We start from the raw sequence: 17,286 nt of genomic DNA on the forward strand, positions 1-17,286 counted from the left end.
GGTTCCATTTGACATATTTGCCTCCTGCTGACTTCCCAGCTCCTGAATTTGCTGACTCTAATACCAATAGTTTCCACACTCCACACAGTTTTCTTCTTCAGATTGTGTGTGTGTGCGTGGATGTGGGTGTGTGTATCTATGTGCGTCTGTGGGTGTTTGTGTATCTGTGCATGCATGCTAACTAGTTGGCCTTTATTGCATTGAAAGCTGCTGACACTTGGAACTGAGGTTAACATTTCAAAAAACTGATCTGGCTCATTTTAGCACCAATGTGAAATGTTGGCCAGCATTTTCACCACTACGCTGGGCATTTGCCGTTTCACCATTTGCCATGACATCTGGATTCCACTGAACAGAATAATTTCCAAAGATGACATTATTACTGAGATGCATTTCAATTAGGTTTCTTTTTAGCACCATTTCCTACTGTGGATACCATCTTACTGAACAAAAAATATATACCGTGAGGAAAAAAGTCACATGAAGCCCATACCCTTTTAAAGTGTGAAAATAAGCCCAAACCAATCTGTCCTCAGACATTCTCATATTTGTCACTTTGAATCACTGGATGCCAAAATCAATAGGCAGAACAAACAACAAAAGCCTTCAGGGAGACTTGCCATATTTGGTGGAAAAGATGCTGGAAAGCCCGTTTTTTCAAGAACTAATGCATACTTGTATGAACTCATGCAATAATCTAGAATTATTAGTGCATTTTCGACATATATTTCTGTTAACGATAGCTTTTTGCCCTTGCATTCAAAATATTTGGAAAAAATTAATTCTCTATTGGTCCGAACATTGGTTGAAATATTTTTATTTCATCTGGAGTTAAAGTTAAAGAACTCAGCAGTCCAGCATGATTGTGGGAACTAAATCACGGCTGTTTGCATATATCAAAAAAAAAACATGAGACGTACCTACCTAAATAATGAGAATTCTTGAACTAATAACTAATCTAAACATTTATTCTACAAACCCATGAGCAATATTTCCTGATGTGTGATTGATGAGAAGGCTAAAATAATAATTTTATAACTATTTAAGTTCAGACTGGAGTAAGATGTTGGAGACAATTGTGCACTTTACTCTGAATCAGGGACTTGATTGCTCAAAAGCTAGATGGGCTTCATCTGAGACTCAATTTCCTAAGCGTAATTAGCTAGTTTAGTTTTGTTTAGAGATACACCACGGAAACAGGGCCTTAGGCCCACCTAGTCCATCCCGACCAGCGATCCCCGCATATTTACACTATCCTACACACAGCAGGGACAATTTACACTTATACCAAGCCAATTAACCTACAAACCTGTACGTCTTGGAGTGTAGGAGAAAACCAAAGGTCTCAGAGAAAACCCATGCAGTCAGGGGTGGAACGTACAAACTTCATACAGACAGCACCCGTACACGGGATCGAACCCAGGTCTCCAGCGCAGCAAGCGCTGTAAGGCAGCAACTCTGCTGCTGTGCCACCCATATATTCCCTTATACGCTGTACTGACATTTATGATTCCTGAATCACTGCCATGGATCTCCTCGGTATATTCTATAGCAACCTTTGTGCATACTGCTAGTATATAAAAGAACAGCCCACTATCACAACTTGAAACAGATTTAGGCAGCAGACCTCACATTTATAGACCAGGTCCATTGCCTGAGACAAACATGGGACATGATTGATCTATAATTCCTGCAAACTAATCAGAGACCAAACAGAGTGGCAATGTTACTAACTTATGAAAATACACAGAGTATCTTTAAGACTGGATATAAAAAGCGCAGGGAATTAAACTGCAAAATGACACATAGTGTTGGAGTAACTCAGCATCTCTGGAGAACGTGACAGGTGACATTTCAGGCTAGGACCCTTCTTCAGACTTAAATTTAATTGCAAGTTTTGTGCACAAGGTACACATTTATTGTAACTGGTATGCTGACAAGACCTATATTAGGTTGTAGGTTTAAGCTAAATGTACTATATCCTTGAATATTCAAATCTATTCTGTTTGGGGGAATATAGCTTCTAACTTTTCTAGATTTGTCGTTTAATATATTTTTTTAGGATTAAGCTTACAATGTATAAATAAGATTGAATAAAGAAATGATGAATTTTGTATGTAAAGTAGTTTACATCATTCAGTACATACAATACAGTAGATATATTTCTTGGTCTAAATATTTGGAAATTAGTTGGTTCTCCTGAGAAGTGGAGAACCCTTTGGGAATGGAAAAAATATATAGTCACTGAGTATTCTCTGAATATGTATAATCATATTTTTTCCTTTTTTGGGAAATGATCCTCATGGACAAGTGAATGACTCAAAACTGCAGAATTTTGTGCTGATAAATTTGTTGTTTTTAGCTCATGTTTTTAGAACATCAATTCTCATTTTACTTTCCTTGAAAGCAATGAGTTAGTGGAATAAAAAGTAATTGGAATTCACTTTTGGATGTGTTACATGAGTATCCATTATTGACCTTCAATCCTCATAATAACCTTTTGACCACATAATGAACATTTCTGTTGTTATTTATGAAAGAAGTGGGCACAAAAACCCAGTTGCAAAGTTGGGCAACCAAAATACAAACTTCATACAACATTTTATTTGGTTAACCTAAGTATTCTCAATAGACAATAGACGATAGGTGCAGGAGTAGGCCATTCGGCCCCTCACCACAGACTCAGAAGATTGTGTGCATTAGATCCACTTAGGGATGCAGTCTTCTATGCTCAGAAATGAATGATAAAAAGTCCATAATATTTTTCAAGGGTCAACCATAAAGTTCTCATTGTCCTCAGCCAATCCCATTAAAACACATTAACTGTTCTTTGACCTCATTGCTGTTGCTTTGACTTTGCAGAGACAAATTTCCTGCTATTTTTTCTTGGACAAGAACATGAAAGAGTTCTTTATTAATTGTAAACCATTTGATATTTACTGAGATTCTGGAATGTATCCTTCTACGTTTCATTCATTATAAGAACATGTAGCAAAAGATTAAATAATGCATGGTGTTCCCACTATTTTTATAAACTTGTAATACTGAATCAATTTGCAGCTTTGCTCTGTATATTATATCTATATCTATAACATTATTAAATATAACTTGGCTTTATAACATTGTGAATAGATGGTGTACAGTCAGAGCAGAGGTGAAAATGTAGACATTAATTGAAATATTAAAAACTGCATATTAATTGAAAAGATCAGATGCTAGAAATTGGAAACGTCCCTTCCATTGGCTCCATTTATACTTCAAGCTACCTCGGTAAGACCTTCAGCATAATCAAGGACGAGCCTCACCCCACCTCTTTACCCCTCTCCCATCTGGCAAGATGTACAAAAGTGTGTAAAGGCATAACTCCAGATTCAGGGACAGTTTCTTCTTAGCTGTTATCAATCAATTGAACCATCCTATCACCAACTAGAGAAACATCTTGAGCTACCATCTATCTCATTGGAGACCTTCAAACTATATTTAATCGGACTTTACTGGACTTTATCTTGCACTAAACATTACTCCCTTTATCCTGTATCTGTGCACTGTGGACAGCCTGATTGTAATCATGTATCGTATTTTCAGTGACTGGAAAGCACACAACAAAAAGCTTTTCACTGTACCTCTATACTTGACAATAATAAACTAAACTAAACTAATAAACTAAATATGATTGGAATGCTAAAAAATAACCCACCAGTCAGGCAGAAGCTAGTTCTGATGAATAGTCAATGCCTTGAACCTTTAACCTTATTTCTCTCTCTGCAGACACCGCCTGACCTGTTGATTATTTCCAGCTTACCCTGTTTTCGTTATAAAATGTTAACACTCATGGGCAAAGTAATGAAGTTTATTATCATGCACTTAATTAATTGAAAAGTTGACATTTGATAAATGTTACTATATTAGGCGCACAACTAGGCTGAGTTTCAGCCGTTGCAGATTTTTTTAGTCTTCTGGTACTTCTGAATTTTTCCATTGGTTGTAAAGAATGAGCTCTGTACGAAAGCAGATATTAAAGGAATATCCTGTTGTTCAATGACATTTGCGTATAATCATGGATTAGTCTAGACAGATTACACAAATAAACATAGATAATGTTGCTTGTCAGTTTGATTAATCTCCTTTCTGTCTAGCATAGAGAAAGGTAGTATGAGTGGCATTTGGTTGTTAATTTCAAATGCTCATCTGAAAATTTAGCAAATACAGATGTTTTAATCAAAAGCCACCTAACCCGTCAGTGCATTTTACAAAATGGGAAGTTCATTTTGTTCCAGCCTATCAAATTGAATGAAAATAGAATGATCAGACAGTGATGGACTTAATTATTATCTGTTATCAGTGTGTGAAAACATTGACAAAATTGGGTCATGAACTACAAGTTTAACTACCCTATTTGAAACAACAATCAGTTTACCCTGTAAGTTTTTTTCTAGGATATCTCTTGTGAGAATTTGAATCTAACTCAGTTTTTCATTAAGGCATTCTTTGAGAAACATTAACCTCCAAATGGTTTGTTCAAGATTGAGCTATCTTTTCTAGCTTTATAAAAATAAGACAATACCTTTAAAATTGTTATCACATACCTCATTTTTTCAGGTGCTGCTTGATATAAAATTGATGTTAAATGCATAAAAGTACATTTTGTGCTCATATCGCGTAACATAACCTTTGATAGGCGGTTTTTAAATGTTAAACATGCCTACATATGGAACATATAGGTCATGATCAGTGGCATCAATCCATGTGCACTGCTTAAATGCAGGCCTGATCAGGCATTGGAATGTAGGTCTTAACAATGTAAACATGATTTGTACCCATGCTATTTATCATCAACTACCTGCAGGTTTGATGGGGAGTTTTATTTGAAGTGGAAATTGGTTAATTCGACAGATAATAGCAATTAGACACCACAAGAGGCAGCACAAGATTGCCCCTCATTCATGGTGACTTCATCAACTATTATTATGGTTGCACTGAGTCCTTTTCAAAACTCAGACCATGCAGTTGGCATTTAATTTGGTGCTTAATTCGGTGGGGGCTGGGAGGGAAAGGGAGAAGATCAGGATGTCCTGTCAATGGAATCTAAAGGCAGAGGACTAGAAGAGGTGGTCTTGGAGCTAACCTGTTAAGTGTCTTCTGCGACACAGACTTATATTAAAACTATTTAAGGAAATAGCATCTTCTTGTTGAGGTCGATCAGGGCAGCAGTTAAGGGGATAAGTCATCTTCTGCAGACACATACCCAGTTTTGAACACTTTGTCTACTCCACTGCGAAATCTCCTCAAGGTACGCCTACTTTGAAGAAGTTCTCCTCCTCTCTCCGAAGAAAGTTTCACGACCTCCTCTCTCACTGCCCCCCCTCTGTGATTCCCCCTTCCCGCCAACTCTACGACCATATCCTAACCCAGACCCGGTACCATAGCCATGTTTGCTTTCTCGGGACTTGCCTGCGCCAGTCTGAAGAAGGGTTTCGGCCCGAAACGTTGCCTATTTCCTTCGCTCCATAGATGCTGCTGCACCAGCTGAGTTTCTCCAGCATTTTTGTCTACCCCAGTTATGAACTGTTCTGTTTGTAGAGATGAAGATTGCTCTGAACTACATGGGCACGGGGCCATTCGACATGCACTGAATTGTATGCAGTCTTCAGTTTTGTGCACTACTAGAAGAGAAAGAAAAGCATGTTAGTGGTGCTTTCTAAAATGATGCAGATCCCTTGGTAAGTGAATGGCTGTATGACTAGTGCATTTGTTAGCAGGTGGGTTTGATATTGGTTTGATATTGTCACTGTGCCGTGAATAACTGAGAAACTTTGTTTTGCATGCTAACCAGTCATATCATATCATACATGAATTAGACCAATCAAACCATACACTACAACAATAATGCAAAGAGAAAATGAACGGTGTGCAGAATATAGTGTTGCAGCAACAGTGAAAGTGCAGATAAAATAATAAAGTGCAATTGGCACACCGAGGTAGGTTGGGAGATCAGGAAAACACCTTTAGCCTATGAGAGGTTTGTTTAATTGTCTGAAAACAACAGGGAAGAAAGGTGTTCCTGAAACATTTTTTAAAATATTTGTATATTTTACCTAACGGGAGAAGGGAGAAAACTGTGATAGTGGTACTTGTTTATGAACAGAATGACTGGAATATGTGGTACTTGTTTATGCTGGTTGCATTCCCGAGGAAGTGTGAAGTGCAGATGGAGTCGATTGGGGAGGAGACTGGTTTGTGTGATGTACTGGGATACATCCACAACTCGCTGCATGTTCATCCAATCTTGTGCAATCAAGTTGTGATGTATCCTCATAAGATGCTTTCTATTGTGCTTCTGTAGAAATCGGTAAGAGTCATTGGAGACATGTCAAATTTCCTTATTTTTCAGTTGAAGTTGAAACATTTGTGTGCTTTGTTTGCCATAGCACCAATGTGGGTGAACTGGGACAATAACTGGCTTTTTGCACTGACTTTGAACATGTGTGAGCTCATTAAACTTCCTGTCGCCATGAAACCAGGAACTCATGCTCACCTGTTTATCCTGTCCATGGCTTTCTATTATCTGCTCCTAGGAACATTACTTTTCAAGCAAAACCTTCCTGTGCATGTCGACCACTTCCATCATGACTTTGACGTCCTGTTGGTAAAATAAGGTGTTTGTTTCATAGCCGCACTGTCGATGCTGCTGTCTAACATGTCAGAGGCACAAGGACTTCCAGATGTTACTGCATTATATAGCTACTTCCCTTTTAAGAAAGAATGCATAATATTGATAGAGGTCTGGACAATTTTAGCAGGTACAAACTCCTGAAGTTACTTGACCTTATTGCAGGGTAATGGGAAAAGCATATACATGGCAAACATGGCTCACAAATTAAAACCATGTCCATCTGCTGCAGGGACAAATATGCCTCAACCCCCCAAGCAATACAATTTATGTTATTATTTGGCAATAATAGAAATTTTCAAAACAAAATCTTAGTCTTGTAATTTAACAGAATGCTACTTTCTGAAATGTTAAATGATGAAAAACATTTATGTTCCCCATGTTGCCATGAAAATGTTTGCATTGTACCAAAGTAGCCTATTTTCTTTGTCATAAATCAATGTCTGTGAAACTTCCTTGAAAGCAGCTCTTATTGGCATCTGGCAGAGTTGGACATTTTTCCTGGAAGAACATTATTTGTTGTTGGGAGTACAATGTGCAAATATTTCCCCACCCAGTCAGTACAATGAGTTTGGCATGTCAAGTCAGACAATGACATTGCACTTGAGAAAACTGCAGCCATTATTTCTTCAGTTCAGATTAATAGATTTTGTCATATTCATGAACAACAACAATCAATAGCACTTTACTCTGACATCTACTGTCAATAGACCTTGTGCCCATTAGCGGGGATGGTTAATGTATAGTTCTACAATATCCTCTGTTGTTCATAATATGTTGGAAGTAATTGCTTAAGAAATCAGTGTGCAACTGAACAATCCCATATGTCTGTTCCTTCATCAAATTATTAAATGCATTATGTTTGTTGATCTGCTACTTTTTTTTCAAAACAATGTGGTATTTCTATTTTTGTATTGTGAGATTATTATAATATATCTTTTAAAATTAGTTTCTTATTGTTTCTAAAAAGGCAGATGTTTATGTAGATATTTGTTTCTGCCTTCTCCCAAAGCTGAATAGCATAAATCTCATAAATGTTTGAAAGATTATAACATAAATATTACATGTTATTCTGATGTGATCATGAACATCAAAGTCTAGATACCCGATTGTATAGATCATCAAAGTAAACAAATTATATTGTAATGGATATGACAATAGGAATTAAAGGACTGTTTTACTAAGAAATAGAAGATACAGGATAGTCGATGCAGGATGGCCTTCAGCTGCATTACTGGTATTCCTATGACTTTGGTTTATATCATCATGTGCACAAGCTATAGAGATAAACTTTGTTTTGCGAGCTACCCAGGCAAAACATAACATATGTGAGTACGATCAAACCATACGAATAAAATGGGTAGTGCAAAAGAGAAGGAAACAGAGTACAGAATATAGTGTTACAGCAACAGAGAATGTGCAGATTAAATAGTGCAAAGGCTGCAATGAGTGTGATTGGGAGTTTGGGAATATGTCTTTAGAAGGTAGACAATAGACAATAGGTGCAGGAGTAGGCCATTCGGCCCTTCGAGCCAGCACCGCCATTCAATGTGATCATGACTGATCATCCCCAATCAGTACCCTTTCCTGCCTTCTCCCAATATCCCCTGACTCCGCTATCTTTAAGAGCCCTATCTAGCTCTCTCTTGAAAGTATCCAGAGAACTGGTCTCCACCGCCGTCTGAGTGAGACCACAATACTCCAGATGTGGTCTCACTAGGGCTCTGTACAACTGCAGAAGGACCTCTTTGCTCCTATACTCAACTCCTCTTGTTATAAAGGCCAACATGCCATTCGCATTCTTCACTGCCTGCTGTACCTGCATGCTTACTCTCATATACTGATGAACAAGGACCCCCAGATCCCGTTGTACTTCCTCTTTTCCCAACTTGACGCCAGTTAGATAGTAATCTGCCTTCCTGTTTTTGATACCAAAGTGGATAACCTCACATTTATCCACATTAAACTTTATCTGCCATGCATCTGGCCACACAAGGTGATTCAAGAGTCTGATTACAGCAGGGAAGAAGCTGTTCTTGAATCAGGTGATAAGTGCTTTAAAACTTTTGTGTCTTATGCTTAACCAGAGAGAAAAGGAAAGGATATGAGTTGTCCTTGATTATATTGGTTGATGTCACGAAGCAGCGTGGAATGTTGATGGAGTTATTTAGGAGGAAAAGCTGGTTTCTATGATGGAATAGGCTGTATCCAAAACTCTGCAATGTATGAGATTACCGGGTTGTATGCAACACGAAGAATTTCACTATACCTACGTACATGTGACAATAATGTATCATTGAATTATTGAATCAGTGAGAACTTCATCCTATTTTCTATATACAAACAATGATAGTATGGAGATGTAAGATACTGCAAATTTTGAAATCTGGTGCAAAAGCAAACTGATGGAAGATTTCAGAGAGTCAGGCAACAACTGTGGAGGAAAATGAACAGTTGTGTTTTGGTCCCGTCCAGAAATATTGACCTTCCAGACATGTGAGTCTAGATGAAGGTCTTAACCAAAAATGCCGACTGTCAATTTCCTTCTACAGATGCTAGGTGAACTGCTGAATTCCATCAGCTGTTTATCTTGTGCAATGTGGTATTCTTGACAATGGGACAACATTTTGGAAATGCAGTACAATAAGTAACCATTACTCCACTGAGCATTTAATGAGTGTTTTTTCATATCTGGTACAGCTGAACAAGCATGCTAATACTTACGTTTATCTTCTTTCAATACTTAATGATGCACTATTGCGAAAACGTAATCTAACTGAGCAAAATATGGCTTCAATGCTTGTAAAAACTTGCATTTATATAGTACCTTTCATTTTTTTTTTTAACCTTTATTTAACCAGGAGAAGTCTCATTGAGATTAAAAATCTCTTTTACAAGAGAGTCCTGGCCAAGACAGGCAGCAGCACAGTTCCACAGTTACAGACAATAATTTAAAAACAACAGAGAACATATAAATAGAGTCACAGTCAGAACATCATCAAACAAAGCATGTACAGACAGAAGAGCCCGCTTCAACATCATTAAGAAGGGATTTAAATCTGTTTATAGAAACCAGCTCCTTAAGTTTTAGTTGATTCTGCAGCTGGTTCTATGCGAAGGGAGCAGCATAGCTAAATGCCCTTTTCCCCAGTTCAGTACGGACTTTAGGTACAGTTAGTAAGAACAAGTCCTCAGAGCGGAGATGATAAGTTCCTGTGCTTTTTCGAATTACATACTTCTGCAGGTATGAAGGAAGAACACCGAGGATAGTCTTATAAATAAGGATATGCCAATGATGGAGTCTGCGGGTGGACAGGGCAAACCATCCAACTTGAGCATACAAAGAGCAGTGGTGCGTGAGGGTTTTAAAATTAGTAACAAATCTCAGTGCTCCGTGGTAGACTGTGTCCAAAGACTGTAGGCATTTTGAAGATGCATTCATATATAAAACATCACCATAGTCCAACACAGACATAAACGTTGCAGCAACAAGTCTTTTTTTGGCTTCAAAAGAAAAACAAGATTTGTTTCTAAAGTAAAAACCTAATTTTATCTTTAGTTTTTTCACAAGTTGTTGGATATGAGGTTTACAAGAGAGAGAATCGTCAATTATAATTCCCAGATATTTATATTGAGACACAGATTCAATCACAGAGCCCTGCAAAGTGGTGATAGGAGGGAGGTCCGAGGGCTTTGATTTAGCTTTAGTGAACAGCATGAGCTTTGTCTTGTCAGCATTTAAAACAAGTTTTAAATCACACAGGTTACATTGCACAGTTAAAAGCAGTTTGGAGCTGACAGAGAGTCTGATTTGGAGTAGACGCAGAGCAATATATCACTGTGTCGTCAGCATAAAAGTATATTCATGTCCTTAGAATATCTAAAACCATTCATAAAGAATGATGTACTTCAGAAGTCTGAAGAAGGGTCTCGACCCGAAACGTCACCTATTCCTTCGCTCCATAGATGCTGCCTCACCCGCTAAGTTTCTCCAGCATTTTTGTCTACCTTCGATTTTTCCAGCATCTGCAGATCTTTCCTAAATACTTCAGAAGTGTAGTCACTGTTATAAGTTAGGGAAATACAGCAGCTAATTTGCCTGCAGCAGATCTCACATGCCGTAATGTGATAAATGACCATATAATCTGTTTCAGTGATGTTGCTTAAGGGATAAAATGTTGGCCTGGAAATCAGAAATAAATCCCCTACATTTCTCCAAATAAGACCACCAGGACCTTTTATGTCTTTCTCAGTTTAGTGTCAAGTCAGAGAGACAATACCTCCAAAAATGCAACGTGACCTTGGTGCTGTTTTCAAGTTTCAGCCTATATTATCTGCCATCTTCACAGTAATAAATGGAACTTGAACACATGCTTCAAAAGAAAAAGCTAACACTGAGCATAGGTTGATGCCCAAGAAATGTTTTAAATACTTGCTAACCGTAAAAATAGCAATTTAGAATTGTTTGCAAGGTGAGGTTTAATGACACTCCGTTAAGTGGCATCAACTGATAGTTAAGAGAAGTCAATAGACAATAGTTGCAGGAGTAGGCCATTTGGCCCTTCGAGCCAGCAAAATATGGCTTCAATGCTTGTAAAAACTTGCATTTATATAATACATTTCATGTCCTTAGAATATCTAAATCCATTCATAAAGAATGATGTACTTCAGAAGTCTGAAGAAGTGTCTCGACCCAAAACGTCCCCTATTCCTTGGTGATAACATTTAATGTGATCATGGCTGATCATCCCCAATCTGTACCCCGTTCTTGCCTTCTTGCCATATCCCCTGACTCTACTATCTTTAAGAGCCCTATCTAGCTCTCTCTTGAAAGTAGACAATAGAAAATAGACAATAGGTGCAGGAGTAGGCCATTTGGCCCTTCGAGCCAGCACCGCCCTTCAATGTGATCATGGCTGATCATCCCCAATCAGAACCTGTTCCTGCCTTCTCCCCATATCCCCTGACTCCGCTATTTTTAAGAGCCCTATCTAGCTCTCTCTTCAAAGCATCCAGAGAACCTGCCTCCACCACCCTCTGTGGCAGAGAATTCCACAGATTCACCACTCTCTGTGAGAAAAAGTATTTCCTCGTCTCCATCATAAATGGCTTACTCTTATTCTTAAACTGTGGCCCCTGGTTCTGGACTCCCCCAACATCGGGAACATGTTTCCTGCCTCTAGCATGTCCAAACCCTTAACAATCTTATATGTTTCAATAAGATATCCTGTCATCCTTCTAAACTCCAGAGTGTACAAGCCCAGCCGCTCCATTCTCTCAGCATATGACAGTCCCGCCATCCTGGGAATTAACCTTGTAAACCTACGCTGCACTCCCTCAATAGCAAGAATGTTCTTCCTCAAATTAGGGGACCAAAACTGCACACAATACTCCAGACGTGGTCTCACTAGGGCACTGTACAACTGCAGAATTACCTCGGCTCCTATACTCGACTCCTCTTGTTATAAAGGCCAACATGCCATTCGCTTTCTTCACTGCCTGCTTTACCTGCATGCTTACTTTCATAGACTGATGAACAAGGATAACCCAGATCCCGTTGTACTTCCCCTCCCAACTTGACGCCATTTAGATAGGAATCTGCCTTCTTGTTTTTGATACCAAAGTGGATAACCTCACATTTATCCACATTAATCTTCATCTGCCATGCATCTGCCCACTCCTCCAACCTGTCCAAGTCACCCTGCATTCTCATAGCATCGTCCTCACAGTTCACACTGCCACCCAGCTTTGTATCATTTGCAAATTTTCCAATGTTACTTTGAATCCCTTCATCCAAATCATTGATGTATATTGAAAAATAGCAGCGGTCCCAGCACCAAGCCTTGCGGTACCCCACTAGTCGCTGCCTGCCATTCTGAAAGGGACCCGTTAATCCCTACTCTTTGTTTCCTGTCTGACAACCAATTTTCTATCCATGTCAGCACTCTACCCCCAATACCATGTGCCCTAATTTTGCCTACTAATCTCCTATGTGGAACCTTATCAAATGCTTTCTGAAAGTCCAGGTACACTACATCCACTGGCTCTTCCTTGTCCATTTTCCTAGTTACATCCTCAAAAAATTCCAGATGTTAGTCAAGCATGATATCCCCTTCGTAAATCCATGCTGACTCGGACTGATCCTGTTACTGCTATCCAAATGTGCGGCTATTTCATCTTTTATAATTGACTCCAGCATCTTCCCCACCACCGATGTCAGGCTAACTGGTGTATAATTCCCTGTTTTCTCTCTCCCGCCTTTCTTAAAAAGTGGGATAACATTAGCCACCCTCAATCCACAGAAACTGATCCTGAGTCTATAGAACATTGGAAAATTATCACCAATGCATCCACGATTTCTAGAGCCACTAGAGTCAAGTTCAATGATTCACCATTCAATATGTGTTAGTGTTGATCATTCAACTTTACCCTTATTATATATGCTGAATAGATTGGAAGATAAATCACAGCAACAACCATCTCAGATATGTGTCAAGTGACAGTATATCTAGATTCTAGCATCTGCAATTCCTTGTGCCGCCATCAGTATATCCATGTTGGCACAGTGCAATGTCTTTCCAAAATATTTCTACAAAGCTATACTATTTTTTATGATTAGTATCTTCGATTATTGGCTGAAGAAAAACTTTTTGAAGTATGTTTTAAATTCTACTTATTATAACTGCTATAGCTGTATACCTACAAGTATCCTACAAATAGCAGGTGCATTATTTATAGGACACTTGCTAATTGCCAATTGTTGGTATTTATAACTTACCATGTTGGGTACATTTAGCCAAATAAGCACCCATTCCCACGGATGCTGCCTGACTTGCTAAGAGTTCCCACCATTATCTAATTTTATTTCAGGTTTTCACTATTGGTAGTTTTTTTATGTCTTTCATAATTTGATTAAGTATTGGAATGTGCTAAGAGGAGAGGCAGGAAGATATTGACTCTCTGTATCTAACATCTCAATTGTATTTGCTATGTTGTACTATTTGATTACACTACTTCATTCATAATGCCAAGCCAGTGATAGATACTGTAGAGTGGAGACTTTTCCATCTGTGACTTAAAACATATATGGTCCTGTGAGCAAAGAAGATGTGATTCAAAGACTGAAAATTGTGGCAAATACTGGACTGCACGTGGCTTCTTTTTCTGAATTCCTTAAACCTGTTAGATTACAGGTATCCTTTCTGTTTCAATAATAATCTGCTGTTCTCATTTGGCTGAGGCCAAGTCGCTATTTATTGTGAATTTTATCTCAGCTTTCAAGTTACCAAGATACTGCAGTCTGCATACCTCTCTGGAATTTTTCCATTTGAAATTTTTTTAAAGAATCTAAGGCATTAATTATAGCTAATGCAGACCAAGAAAACTAGAATACCATCTGTTTTTAAAGTGTTGAACTTGAAGATGTATTGTATAATATTAATATATGAACACTTCGCACGTTCAGATGCAACTTTTTTATGCATTGTTTGCAAGGATAAGCCATTTAACTTATATGATTGGCACATATAGTTTCAAACCATATTTATCCCTATCTAAACTAGGTTTTAAATCAGACTACTTATATGACTGTTAAATTCTGGAATAAACCAAACCATTGTGGTAATCTGAAGGATGGCATGAGATAAACAGATTTTGCTTTGATTTTCTAACTAACATTTTCATGCTAATTAGACTGAAGAATTCTAAAGTAGAGAGCGAATACAGATCAATTATTTTTTTATCTATTCCTGATTGCTGGAAAGTGTGTGTGCCATTAAAATCTCTGCCAGCGCAGCTTGTTTGGTGTGCAATGTCCAACAAAGGGTAACATTTTGTGTTTATTTCTTTGGAACTGCTGGTGTGAGTAGAACTGTAGCCTGGCAGGGTCAACACTTTCAGGAGAAGGAGGGAAGATAATTGGAGAGCTTAGATTATTTTAAAAGACAGGGCATCACGAGGATCAACCCGTCTTCAATGGAACAGGATCTTTGGAAATGAGAATTATTTTATACTGCATGCCAGAAGGTCTCAATATCCTTAAATACTTATTTTAGTTTTCAAAGTAATAGGACATGAAAGCTATCTCTACAAGGAATTGCTTCAGTTAAGTGACAACCATTTTATTCTTTCATCCCTTAGTACTACGACTGAACCACAGCGCATCTGACACCTCTGAGAAGAAGAGAGTTAAGAGCAGACTAAAAAAATTTATAACAAGACGACCTTCATTGAAAACTTTACAAGAGAAAGGCCTGATTAAAGGTAATGTGTTTCATTCCTCAGTGAAGTGGCCCTTCACTAAAGTACTCTGATGTACCACAGCCTCTGATATTACATACATTGTTTATTTATCAGGAGTGCATCACTAATGGGTAAGCTACAGACAACGTAAATAAAAACAGGCAAAGTTTTATGACATTTGTCTCACAGAAACAATGCACTCGTTTTTGTGTTTCTTCAGCACTTTGTGGCTCTTTGTCACTACCACTAAAGGAAGGGAACGAGACTAACTTAATGCAATATCCAGGCACTCCTCCATTGATTTTATTCTTTTGAAGACTTCATGTCTGTCATGACTATTGCACTGTACAACATCTTTAAGGGATGGTTGTAACTGAGTGCCACCGTGCATTATCTCTCTATCCTTTCTACTTTTGGACTTGGATTGAAATTCTAGTTATGAAAATCTCTTATCTATGACAATCAATTCATTCAGCCAAGAATCCAAAGTGCAAATTAGCTAATAATTTGATATTAATTGCTACTAAACTGGATGAATGAGCATTGCCTGCAAATGAATGTTAGCACACTTTTTGATACACTAAATGTATGTTATGTATTGGTTTGTGGATCATGTTGATCTTCCATTTAAAAACATTTATGAAATTTATCAAAATCATCTAAAGCAGGTGAGTGGTGTTTCATACGCACAATCAAGTGCAAAAATGAGACCTGTACAGTTGCTTTGAAGCTTCAAGCAAGATTACTGTTGCTGTGGCATTGTCGTGCTGCTTTTTGGAAGGTGAATTAGTGTTTAAGGTAATCTCCCCATGGCAGCCACCGTATAAGAACAGAAAAGGTTGTTATGTAGATGCAGGAAATTATCGAATGGTTGTAGGAGGGTGGCAGCACATTGGTCCCCCTTGTATCTCGACACCCATAATTATTTGGCCCCAACCAACTTCCTACAATATAGCACTAAGCTATTCGATGATCAGACCATAGCCTAAAGAATGCAGCTTAGAACTGGGTTGCAAAAGGAGGTTATGATCATTGAAGTGAGCAACACTGATTCATGACCAAAGTAGTGAATGTTGATAACAGGCCAATACTATTGTCAAAACATTGAGCTCATGATATAAAATCTTGTAAATGGAAGATTTCTTATCCCGGGGCAATTCTCTACTAGTTTTTCCATAAATGAAGAATTAAGTCTATGTGTTCTCCCCAGTAGTAGTTCCTGCTGGAAATAGATGCTCACCTATGACATCAATAGGTGAGCATACATGAGGGTGATCCAGTTTCCAACAGGTGAAATTTCACCCTATAGTAATTGATTCTGTAACCTACTCCCGTTAAATCCATGATTAAGTCTAATTTGTGGGACAATTATGTGCACAGTCTCTAAGCTTCAATATTTATGGTCAAGGAGTTGTCAGTTGAGCAAATGATTCTGTCCTGGATAATAGAGCATCTTGATTTTGGAACAATTGGAATCATCTAGACAAGTGGAAGGTTTTCTGTCACAATCCTGTCATACCTTATAAACAGTCAGGGTTTCGGGAGATCAGAGATGAAACTGTTATTGCCAAGTAATCAAAATCTGAAAATCTCTAGTTGCATTTATAGAAGGTAGTGATGCCCAGGATGTTGACATATAAGCAAAATCAACAATATAATGTGGAAGTTACATTCAAATTAAGAAGCTCTGATTTGAAAATCATTAATGTTCCAATTACGAAAAAATAAGATTTAAAGAGTATTGGGAAGAACCGTTGCACTGGGGGTGATAATCTTCTGCTTTTCATTAGCTTTTTATTTCTGTTCTCAGTATTTATGAAAACTTCTTTCTATCTCTATTTATCATTACTGTATTTTCCTGAGCTGATTCTTGTCACAGCATGTATTGGAGTATTGTGTTCAGTTCTGGGCACCATCTTATAGAAAAGATGTTGTCAAGCTAGAAAGAGTACAGAGAAGATTTACAAGGATATTGCCAGGACAAGAGGGCCTGAGCTTTCGAGAAAGGTTAAGTAGGCTGGGACACTATTCCTTGGAGCGCAGGAGAAGTAGAAATGATTTTATAGAGGTGTATAAAATCATGAGAGGAATAGATCAGGTAGATGCACAGTCTCATGCCCAGAGTAGGTGAATTGAGGACCAGAGGACATAGGTTTAAGATGAAGCGAAAAAGATTTAATTGGAATCTGAGGGGTAACTTTTTCACGCAAAGGGTATATGGAACAAGCTGCCAGAGAAGGTAGTTGAGGCACGGGTTATCCCAACATTTAAGAAACAGATACACAGGTACATGGATAAGACAGGCCTGGAGGGATATGGACTAAATGAGGGCAGGTGGGACTAATGTAGCTGGAACATGTAGGCCAGTGTGGGCA

At 38.2% G+C, this 17,286-nt stretch overlaps 1 protein-coding gene across 1 annotated transcript in view; it reads left to right on the forward strand.

The window, feature by feature from the left end:
• The window catches only part of arhgap15 (Rho GTPase activating protein 15), a 722,875-nt gene that overhangs the window by 442,520 nt on the left and 263,069 nt on the right, over positions 1–17,286 (forward strand). The window contains exon 10 of the mRNA XM_033024704.1: positions 14,810–14,932. Within this exon, the coding sequence (XP_032880595.1) occupies positions 14,810–14,932 (123 nt within the window). The remainder of the gene's footprint in view (positions 1–14,809; positions 14,933–17,286) is intronic.

This window comes from Amblyraja radiata, chromosome 7 (assembly GCF_010909765.2).
Source record: "Amblyraja radiata isolate CabotCenter1 chromosome 7, sAmbRad1.1.pri, whole genome shotgun sequence".
Lineage (NCBI taxonomy): Eukaryota > Metazoa > Chordata > Chondrichthyes > Rajiformes > Rajidae > Amblyraja > Amblyraja radiata.